At 33.2% G+C, this 12,105-nt stretch overlaps 1 protein-coding gene across 1 annotated transcript in view; it reads left to right on the top strand.

Moving 5' to 3' along the window:
* SEMA3E (semaphorin 3E) overlaps positions 1–12,105 on the top strand; it is a 263,539-nt gene that overhangs the window by 233,804 nt on the left and 17,630 nt on the right. The window contains exons 12-16 of the mRNA XM_003252290.4: positions 849–940; positions 3,274–3,315; positions 4,921–5,087; positions 10,106–10,173; positions 11,586–11,725. Coding sequence (XP_003252338.1) covers positions 849–940; positions 3,274–3,315; positions 4,921–5,087; positions 10,106–10,173; positions 11,586–11,725 — 509 coding nt within the window. The remainder of the gene's footprint in view (positions 1–848; positions 941–3,273; positions 3,316–4,920; positions 5,088–10,105; positions 10,174–11,585; positions 11,726–12,105) is intronic.

Below are 12,105 nucleotides of genomic sequence, written 5' to 3'. Positions count from 1 at the left end.
TTATAGAAACTAAATGATTGGTACATACACCTCTCTCAATGGTGTATACTTGGATTTTTTTCTTGCCAAAACTGTGTGTGCTTGCATGTATGTGTGTGTTTTATATATATGATGAGTTTCACAGTGTGTTGCTTGGAATATTCCCTAAGACTAAAGGTATAGTTTTGTACCATAAAAGTAGCTTTCGGTAAAAAAATTTTCTTGCATCATGCATCACAGAAAAAGTAGCTAGAATAATTTGGCGTCTCTCTTATGTTTTATTAATTCCAAAAGACATTTTGATTTTTGAATCTATGATTTGATTTTTGGATCAAACTATTTGAAAAAAAATCATTATTTCCTCCTATTTTTTGGCCACGCATATAAAATTAATTTTGCTAATTAAAAATATGAGTTTATAAGTAATCGTATTGTTTTAAACTGACAGTGGTTAAAATGTTTCATGCATCTGGATTTCAAATCTTATTTGAATTTATAGTCACTACTTTTTTTTTTCTTAGATAAAGGCTTCTCTGTCCCCCGGGCTGTAGTGCAGTGGCACGATCTTGCCCACTGCAACTTCTGCTTCCCGGGTTCAAGCAATTCTCCTGCCTCAGCCTCCCGAGTAACTGGGATTACAGGTGCCCACCACCACGCCTGGAGAATTTTTTTTGTACTTTTGGTAGAGACAGGGTTTTGCCTTGTTGGCCAGGCTAGTCTTGACCTCCTGACCTCAAGAGATACACCCATCTTGGCCTCCCAAAGTGATTACAGGCATGAGCTACTGCACCCAGCCAGCTACATGGTTTTTTTTGAAAACCAGACTGTGACACAGATTCTAGTTTATTTCTTGTTTTGTTTTCTTACAGATAATGGAATTGTGCTGAAAGTAATCACAATTTACAACCAAGAAATGGAATCAATGGAAGAAGTAATTCTAGAAGAACTTCAGATATTCAAGGTATTTAAAGTAAAAAATACAGACCAAATTTATGCATTACAACTAAAAGTGAGATGTAAAGATACTATGTCCATTTTTTTCCCTAACAGGTGTGTTGTGGATTCGGAGCTAATATAAGTGAAGAATTATTTCAAATTCTAATGCATCTATTTGATTGTTACAGACTTTTCAACTGAGAGATCAATATTTACCTAGCACGGAAAGAATTTCAGTGAATAAACTGTGACTATAAAGAAATAACATTTATACTACATATAATTTTCAGAGCCAGTATTACAGTCACATCTTGTAGAAATGTACTATCAATACTGACAAAAAAAATACATTTTCATATTGTGAACATTGTGGCAAGATAAGCATACTGCTTTTTATGAAGTGCATTAATTATACAAAGAATTTACTACGAAAGAAAAACAATAGAAAATGATAATAAACAAGACATGAAAAAACAATTACATATGCAGATACACTTACATACATAGGTGCATATGTGTATATATATGCGTATGTGTGTATACATATATATGTGTGCATATATATATAAACACACATATGCACTTATACACACACACACACACACACACACACATCAAGTCGTATCATTTGCAGCAGTTTTGGTCTTTAAAGTCGTTGTAACACTGAACTAGTGAATACTGACCACTGCTCCCATTGGAAATACGGGGTTATGTTCCAGCAAATTTCTATTTATAACATAATTATCAATATTTACCAATATTTATCAATACGTAACCTTCTTTTATGTGTGTTTGTGTTTAAAGACACCTTATTTAATGTATATTGCTGGTGACTAACATTGAACTCACAGCGGACAGCACTATAATCCATGCCTGAATGAAGCTTATCTAAGCAAAGAGTTTTCAATGTTAAGGCACAGCACAGCTTTTTTTGAGTTTAGGAACATTTAACAGCACTTCAGCAATATGCTTGGGGGCCATTTTAAAAACAAAACATCAACAAAAAGCACAGACATGTGAAAACCTTGGCACTACATAGTCCATGAAAAAGATACCTATTTACACTATGAAAGCTGAAACAAGAAAGCAGAGTGAAGCCTTGTTTCATCTCAGCTGGGAATGTGCATGTCCTGTGACTCAAATTTTTTGCCACTCTGAGCATGCGTGTGCCCATGAGTTAAAAACACAGAATGTCTTGATATTGGGGTTGCAACTAATTTTAGCAAGTAGGCTAATTTGCAAATCCAGAATCTGTGAATAACAAAGATTGGCTCTATATGTTTATAATGGGTAGATGTGAAAACATTTTATAAATGAGAAGGAGTACATTTTGCCTTTGCTGTACTAGAACACAGATTCCCTAGAGCCACACCCAAAGCTAACCACCATCCTATGTCAACCAGAACAGCTATGCTTTTGTTTATTTTGCACTCTGGGACTCTACGTAAGATTTCATTTCTTGTTATAAAATGAAATATGTTTAATATTCACTCACCACAGTGTTTTGTTCATGTAAACTCTTAAGAAACATTGTTGCCTGAATGAATAAATGAATGAATGTATGAAAGCATAAAGATTCTGTAGTTTAAGATAAAAATAAAAAATTTAAAAAAAAAACACTGACATAGAGGATCAGTTCCCTTTTAACAAACAGCTTTTCAAAGGATAATCATCCCCAGAGTGGATTTCACCTGTCTTGTGGTTTTCCACTTGCACAGCTGATCTGAGTTTATTGTGCTCCTTAGGGAGGCACTAGCCTTAACAATCCTAAAACAACATATTGGTACCCAAAGCTATGGTATAAATTGTCCTTCCTCTGGTGCAGTTCTAAGACAATCAGGTTATTCATCTTGTTCAAGGAATCCTGGGTTAATTGTGATTCACAATGATCACTCCAACAGAAAAATATTTTGTTTAGGTTTGGGTTCAAATGATTAAAATCACCTGGTTTATTAGCAATAACACCTATTGAAAGACACAATAGTTTCATTTCAATGATTCAATTACTTTAATAGAAAGAACATTCTGACTCTATTATTTTATTTAAAGATACTTGAGTTTCCAAAGCACAAGTAATATTCAAATGCAAATTCAAAAATCATATTCCAGAGACAAACAGTAAGTTGGTTAGATTTCCTGCTGCTCTTCTCATCTGCATATCTGCCCACCCCGTTAGAAAACAGTTTTTAAAGCTGTATTTTAATTGTATTTGCATATTGATTTACTAAAATGAAAGCTATACAGCACTTAACACAGAACCACTTATATAAGTAATGTAATTTCAGGAGTTTACAACCATATTAAGGTAAATGTTTTTATACTATTTTCTTAAAAATGAAACCTTTTTTAAAATTTCAGGATCCAGTTCCTATTATTTCTATGGAGATTTCTTCAAAGCGGGTAAGTTCTGTGTGTGTGTGTGTGTGTGTGTGTGCGCGCGTAGGTGTGTGTAGGTGTGTGTGTTCTGTATGTAAGCTAAGGTCAAAGGATATGAGAACATTAGTACATGTGCTTAAATATGAACTTATTACAGTTTTACTTTTCTTTTATTACTTTATTTTATTGTAGTAAGAACTTTTAACATGTGATCTACCCTGTTAACAAAATATTAAGTGTACAATACATGTTTAATGGCTATAGGTACAGTGTTATACTGCAGACCTCTAAACCTTATTAATCTTGTTTGACTGAAACTTTATGTCCATTGATTGATTCTGACAAAAATTTGTCATGATTTACATTTGATACATGTTTTCATTTTCTATCTCTATAGAAAGGAAGATGAGAGTAGTTTTACTTCTACAATCATGATAACACTTTATTCCCTGGTTATTTTTCACTAATGTTTTTCAAAAACAATGGTAACAATGATAATCCAATAGTGTGCAAGAACAATGATAATCCAATAGTGTACAAGGAAACACACCTCCTTTCCACTTCACTGAAATCAGTTTGGTGTAAACTTCTTTAGAAGAAGTTGTTGCATGTATTGCCCCAAATTTATTTATAAATAATCCTTCATGTTCAGGCAAAAGGAAAGATATGATATTAAATGTTCAGCCACTTGTTCTGTAGATAGATAGATAGATATACACATCACTCTTCTAAATGTTATATGTCAATATTTAAAAGACTATTTTCTTTCCAAGTCTCTTATTAACTGTTTCTATAGATTTGTGTTCTGTTTTTGAGGTAAAGTCTTACTGTGTCACCCAGGCTGGAGTTCAGTCGTGCAATTACAGCTCACTGCAGACTCAACCTCCCCAGGCTCAGGTCATCCTTCCATGTCAGCCTCCTGAGTAGCTGAGACCACAGGCACATACTACCAGCTAATTTTTGTATTTTTTGTAGAGACAGGGTTTCGCCATGTTGTTCAGGCTGGTCTCAAACTCCTGGGCTCAAGCAATTTACCTGCCTTAGCCTCCCAAAGTGCTGGGATTACAGGCATAAGCCACTACAGGCATAAACCCAGCCGTTTCTATAGATCTTTAAAGGAAGATCCACAGTGTTGGATAATGCAAGATAATGAACACAGCTTCTTGATTTCTTGTCAAGTTCAGTGTAGCAATTTTGGTACTCCTGCATTTATGCATTTATGTCTATGAATGTTTCTCAAATATTAGAGAAATGAAAGTATAAATATTCTATTATCTATACTGAACAACTGCTATAATTTTTTTTTTTTTTGAGACGGAGTTTCTCTCTTGTCGCCCAGGCTCCACCTCCACATCCTAGGTTCAAGCAATTCTCCTGCCTCAACCTCCAGAGTAGCTGAGATTACAGGCACCCGCCACCATGCCCAGCTAATTTTTTGTATTTTTAGTAGAGACGGGGTTTTGCCATGTTGAGCAGGCTGGTCTCAAACTCCTGAAACTGCTAATTTAAGTGAATTAAATTTAAGTGAACTTTTTCTGAGATGATTGTGTATAAATGTGAAAACTAGGTGTAATAGCTCAGTGAAAGTTTTGTCCATTTCTGCTAGTGACCTCTTTCTGATTTCTGTAGCAACAGCTGTATATTGGATCTGCTTCTGCTGTGGCTCAAGTCAGATTCCATCACTGTGACATGTATGGAAGTGCTTGTGCTGACTGCTGCCTGGCTCGAGACCCTTACTGTGCCTGGGATGGTATATCCTGCTCCCGGTATTACCCAACAGGCACACATGCAAAAAGGTGAGACGTGATACCTGATTAACTATTTCCCTTGCTTAGGAAAACCCTAATGCTTTTTTTTTTTTAACTTGAAGTTTTCCAGAAAATACATGTATTAATTATTGTGTACAGAGACTGGAGCTGAACATGCTGTTGACCTTTTATTTTTTCAACAAGGTTTGAATCAGTTTTTCCCTCTTTTGAAACTTTTGCTGCAAGACATGAAACGAGTTCAGATAAACTTAAAATGTGGAAATGGCAAGCCACCACACATGAGAGATTCAAAGACTTAAAAGGAAAATAAATAAAGAAATTCTAAAATACATCCTGCATTTGCCCCATGTCCTCTCTACCAGCTGGTCTTCATTTATTTCATTTTGAAAGTGAATATTTTAACTCCTAGGCAAATGCATGACCTGTATAATTAATGAAATGTGTGATTTAATTCAACACAAATGAAAGGTACTTAAAGACCTCCAAACTCCAATGCCTACAATTCTGTGAGGTCATTGCCATTTCCTACAGAAGGTAAATCCCAGGATTCTTTAAGCAGAGATCTTGAGGTGCAGTTAAGTATTTTGAAGAATAAGGGTATCTTTTCACTCAGGCCATATGAAATTGTGCATTCTTTGTGGAAATACCACAGGAAAAAAGTATTTTTATTTCTTACAGAATAAGCAGTTTCTTTCTTGCAATAAAATGACCAAAGACAAAATAAAGCAAACAATAGAAGTATAGACAATTTTCCTACTGAAAAACAGTTTGTGTTAACTTCAATTATTTAACTTTGGGTTACTTTTCTGTAAACGTTTTTCAGAATATAATTTAACCCAATTTAGTGTAGTTCTTGTTTTATAGGTTCAAATATATAGCAGAATCTCATTAAAACTTCACTAATTCAAAACTTTTGTTAATTTTACTTGAGCAAAATTAGCACTCCAGTGAGTATTTTAAAAAAGTGATATAATAAGCAGATAATAAAATTATGCTTTGAGAGGACATTTCTGAACTAAATTTACCAACTATATTAAAGAATTGAGCAAATTAGTTGATTTTGCAGAAGTGCTTGTTGATGTTTGAAAACAATTCTTGAAGAATATAGTTATCTAATTATTTGAAAATATTAATTATTAGTGTATTCACCTATTAAGCCAATTACTGTGCTATGTGCAAGGGATATGAAGAAACAAGCATAACCTCTTGTCAAAAGGAAATTGGAACCTAAAGTGAAGAATGGAATTGTAGATAATGATAGTAGTAGCTTGCTATTGAGCACTTACTATGAATGAGCTACTGGATTAAGAGCAATGCGTGTAATACTTTATTTAACTCTCAAGATAATCTGACATTGGAGCTTAATCTTGGAGGTAGAGATATAAGAAGATTCTAGTCAAAGGGAATTAATTGTCTGCACAAAGAAATAGAATGCTTAAAAACAGGCATGCCATTCCATGGGTCAGGAGTGAAATAGAAGAATATGAGGGTAGAATGTGAATTTAACCACAAATAACAGCATTAATTATTTTATTGTCATTAGCAACAATAAAAATGTTTACAAGCCTTGCAGCAAATGCTTATGAATGACAGGGTTTTGTGTTAGGCATGCAGTACTGATAATGAATTTTGATTGAGCAGTTTCCATAGTTAATTTTTTTATATGGTGCATCTTTTAACAGTGTACTGCCCTAAGCTTGTTAATACAGTAGATGTGGTGGACAAAAAGAGTTACTTAGAAAAAGTCAAGTGAATGAGAAAAATAGTAGACAGGAAGGCATGAAATGCTGGAATCAGAAGCCGTGCTCATAAATGAATTAGTTCAGTTCAGTGACATGTAATGGAGATCTTTCAGTGGTGTCAAATTCTTTTGAACCATCACTTACCCCTGGAGGAGAACTTTTTGGATAAGTTCCAACACATGAAGGTAAAATAGTTTGCTTTTATAGCAGATCATTTTTGCTTCAGACCTGAATAGAAGCAGAAATTGAAAACAGGTCATTAAAATAAATACTTTTCTGCTCAAAGAGTGAAAATGAGTCAACAGGGGGAAAACATTAATTCACAATCCAAACCACTTGTTTAAAATGATCTTCCAAAATACACTATGGTTAATACTGCTAGAATCTTTTTGTTCCCCTTGCTCTCGTATTTTGTCTATTTCCAGTGTTCTCTTTAAAAATGTCTAAGAGACTAGAGATATAAGAATAATATGCAACTTTGAGAATGAAAGCAACTTTGTTCAACTTTCTGAAACTTCTCCATATATATATATAATGTAAATATGTAATATACATGTATATGTGTGTGTATATGTATATATGTAATATATACGTGTATACATGTATATAAGTATATATGTAATATATATGTATATATGTATGCATGTAATATATGTGTATATATGTATACATGTAATATATACATATGTGTATGTATGTATATATGTAATATATACATGTGTGTATGTATATATGTATAATGAAATAAAGGACAACTATACTGGGATAGTATAAAATGAACTGAAACCTTGCTGGAGAATGTGGTATCTTTCTTTTCAAATATATGTTTCCAATAACTGTCGGTGATATTTTTGCATTCAGTGCTTGACATTGCTTATCTAGAATTATTTGATTGTTGCTTGCTTATCCTCATACCACTTGTATAATAATCTTTATACAATACCATCTCGGCAAAGTGGAAGCCATTTCTCATTTTATTGATTTTATTCCTATCCATTATTCATTATTGCTCATCAGGCTTTAGGTTCTCAATATAGAAGCCATGCTCAAAAAAGTGAGGGATTAACAACAGCATTTTAATTCTCATCTAGATCTGCTATTAGTTGTATAATACTTGTACATACTAGTATAAAACAATACAGAATCATACAACTTTCTACTTTTGCTTGTTATTTTTTCATAAGCTCTATTTTCAATCCAGTTCAGTAGAATGATACAAGTGGCAGATCTAATATTAACTTTGTAAAATCTCAGGTTTTTAGGTAAGGTTTTCTAATCCGCAATCTCTACATTAAAAAACAAACTAAAACTAAAACATACTTTTGTACACAGGTCATAATCCCAAAAATTGCTTGGAGATGTTGATCTGCCCTAGTTTTTAATATCTATTAATTTGTTAAATAAGATCTGAACTCCTGTGTGAGAAAGTACTTGATCTCTTGAAATAGCATTCTATTATTGTTATTTAGAGACAGTAAGGACACCCTAGAATGAAAAAAAAAAAAAGAGACTGAAATAGATTTTAGGTGTCATTTTGCCACCTCTATTTTACAAGGGAGGACACAAAGAGCCAGGAAAGGGAATAAATATGCATAAGATCATACAGAACATTAGTGGTGGTATTGGGAATTAAGTCTGGTTCACTTTTCCAAATTTCATCATTGCATATGGTTAAAGCATCTCATTGTCACTTTGGGAGCTATGCTATCACCCTCTAGGGTAAAACTTCTGCTTTGCCTTCTGTTTTTCCCTCAGTCTTGAAGAAATGCCATGAATTAGAGAAGCAAGTGGTATTTTCCACCTTTATGTAATACTTCTATTTTAATCTCTAAGCTAAATTAAGTATGCCAGAGTTCTTGATTTTAGAATTTCAATACTATTAATACTAATGATAATTCTCATTGTTTAATTCCTCAGAAAAATGCTTACATATTAAATCATTTTATATATAATGTTATATTGTATATTTAAAGATATATATATATCTTTATATATATATATATATATTTCTTTATATATATATATATATATTTCTTTATATATATATATATATTTTGTTGTTGTTGTTGTTCAGATGGAGTCTCACTTCATTGCCAGGCTGGAGTGCAGTGGTGCAATCTTGGCTCACTGCAACCTTCACCTCCCGGTTTCAGGCGATTCTCCTGTCTCAGTCTCCTGAGTAGCTGGGACTACAGGCACACACCACCATGCCCGACTAATTTTTGTATTTTTAGTAGAGACGGGGCTTCACCATGTTGGTCAGGCTGGTCTCGAACTCCTGACCTCCTGATCCACCCATCTTGGCCTCCCAAAGTGCTAGGATTACAGGAGTAAGCCACCATGCTCTGCTAATGTTTTTATATATATTCAAAACATTATATTTTTTATATATATATATATATACATTATATATATATTCTTGAATTACACATACATATAATGTTTTATATATATTCAAAACATATGTATATTACATATATTCTGGAATTTTATATATATAATGTTATATATATATAAACATATATATTCTGGAATTTCTCTGCAGATACAGAATATTGTGTTTTTTTTCAGTTGTATATCTAAACAATCTATGTAATTAAAACAATACTAGAAATGACTCTAATTATACTAGGCAGATTGAGGGGGAAAATACTAATATTTCTTGAGTCCCACTAGTGCACAAAATCCTGCTAAACATGAAGAACACACTATCACATTGAATAGAGGCATGTACTTCCTCAATGTTGTGTCTGAATAAAAGTAAGCTGACTACAGTATATTATTAGTTTATGTCCTATTTTTAGAAATTCTATTTGTACTAATTGATTATAATGGCTATAGAACAAACTATTTGGATTTTAACACCTTTTTCATTTGCGCTTTATTATATATATAGGAGTTTTATACTCAAAATAACTGTTTTGTACTCAGTAAATACTTTACTTCAAATCACATTGTCTTTCTCTGCTCAAATACTTTACCATTCAAGACATTCTCAAACTAGAAGATTTCTTGTTGAACTAAATTTTTAACAAAAAGGAAAGAGAAATATATTCCATTGATGTTTGAGTTTCCAGAATTCAACATTATGTAAATAAAGAACAGGTAACATAGATCTTAACTACTGAATAACATGCAATGGAAATATGAAAAACTATGAAACTTGGATTTTATTCTTATTTCATATGAATGATCATTTTTTTCAGTAGCAGAATACTACTTGTATATTTAATGCAATTGGCTGCATTTTAAAGTCTGGAAAATTGAAAATATGAACATCTAAACGCATTTACTTTCTTTCAGGCGTTTCCGGAGACAAGATGTTCGACATGGAAATGCAGCTCAGCAATGCTTTGGACAACAGTTTGTTGGTAATCCATAGAAAATCAGTTGTTCTGGGTTACTCAGAGAATACACTGAACATAAACTGCAAACTTCTTAAAAAGAGTCCTTTTTTTCTTTGTGATTCATGTATACTAGAACAATGTAATAAGTATTCTTTTTCTCTGACATGTAGTTAAAATTTTGAAAATTTGACATCTAATTTTTACCTGATTAGGAAAATAAGTTTTATGTACTACCACCAAGCTTTATTATTAAACTAATTATTAAAACAAAGAAACCCTAGAACAAGAATGCTGCATCCTTTAGGTGGTTGATGCCACAGTGACTCTTATGACTTACCCCTGTATCTCATACTGGGGACTATCTTCACCATGTTACGTAGCTTCTGGTGATTTTATCAACTGGTATTACTTCTATCAAGTCATCTCCTAAGCTTTAGGATAGATAAAGTGAAAAAGCTTTTACTCTTTTATCTAAGTTGACCAAGCTTAGGGCTGGGGTTGGTGGTTCAATAAAGGTGATAGGGTGGTGGTATCTGATGGGTAAGGAATGGAGGAAATCTCATCTTTAGGCAAAAATAAGGAATATAAGAAAGAACTTCTCTGTTAACTCCTGACTCTTTCTATTGTGGTAGTGACTGTTGAATAGGCTGTATTTAGTGTCACTAAGCTCACTAGGAAGTAATAATAAGAAGGGACACCATAAATGAGAAACCAGCAGTGGCTATACACAGAGCCAGAGACTGTGCTCCAGCATCACTTTGTTGGACCCCAGGCTGACTCAGGATTCAGTGGAGGACTCAAGAAAGAGTAATCCTGCTTGCTTTTATTCCCTACTGCAGCTAAGTGTACTTGCCTGTATGCAAATTTGAGTTCAAGTCCAGTAAGAGCCTTTCTGGTCCAAGACACAGATTATAATCAAGCTTTATTTCACAAAGTCCCATATTCTTCAGTCTCATATTCTCTTCTCACTGCAGCAGCCCAACACTCAGATAAATGCAATCCCTTGTCAAGATATAATCCACATTTGTGTTTATGTAGTGGCATTTTGCCTGCATTTCTGTTTTCTGCTTTTGTTTGTAACCACAAATTTTGTCCTGTGCTTTGGTGTTCCCTTTCTATTCCCTCAATAGAGGTTGCAATAGACTTTCCATGAGTTTAACACTGATGCTTCTTACTGCCTTGACTATCCTGTCTCATCCTTTGGAACCAGACTCTCAGTTACCTACTTCTGTCTCACCCCATAGCCTGCTTGCTTGTTTCATGCCTAAATTTTGGTATGTCACTCTTTCTAAATAATTCCTTTAAATTACCTTTTACAGAAATAAGCAACAAGTAATGAGTTAATCATGTTACTTCAGAGATCTAAATAATGTTTGAAAAATTTATTTACCTATAAAATCTAAGTCTCAAAGATGGCATTAATGTTCCTGTTGTAGGGGATGCTTTGGATAAGACTGAAGAGCATCTGGCTTATGGCATAGAGAACAACAGTACTTTGCTGGAATGTACCCCACGATCTTTACAAGCAAAAGTTATCTGGTTTGTACAGAAAGGACGTGAGACAAGAAAAGAGGAGGTAATTCATACCTGCACATTCACAACATAGTGTTTTGCATATAGCGTGTGATCAGTAAATAGATGATTTATTTGGATGCTGAAAAATGAAGCTAGCTGTTGTACTATGCATGTCTTATTTAAAAAGTCAGTTTTATTTATTATGTGTGATTTATATACACACAAGTATTTAAATATATATGCATATAGATTTTATATACATATACTATATAAATATATATATGCTATACACATACATAGAAATCATTAATTTGGATCTTGGAAATAAGAATTTTTTAAAGAGGTACTTATAACTCATGATTTTACGGTCATGTTATCAAAATGATAGTCTTAAATCATGACTCCCAAGGCAATGTTGTAGAGAAATAGCAAAACTTAATT

This window comes from Nomascus leucogenys, chromosome 11 (assembly GCF_006542625.1).
Source record: "Nomascus leucogenys isolate Asia chromosome 11, Asia_NLE_v1, whole genome shotgun sequence".
NCBI lineage: Eukaryota > Metazoa > Chordata > Mammalia > Primates > Hylobatidae > Nomascus > Nomascus leucogenys.
This window is presented reverse-complemented; position numbering and strand designations above follow the sequence as displayed.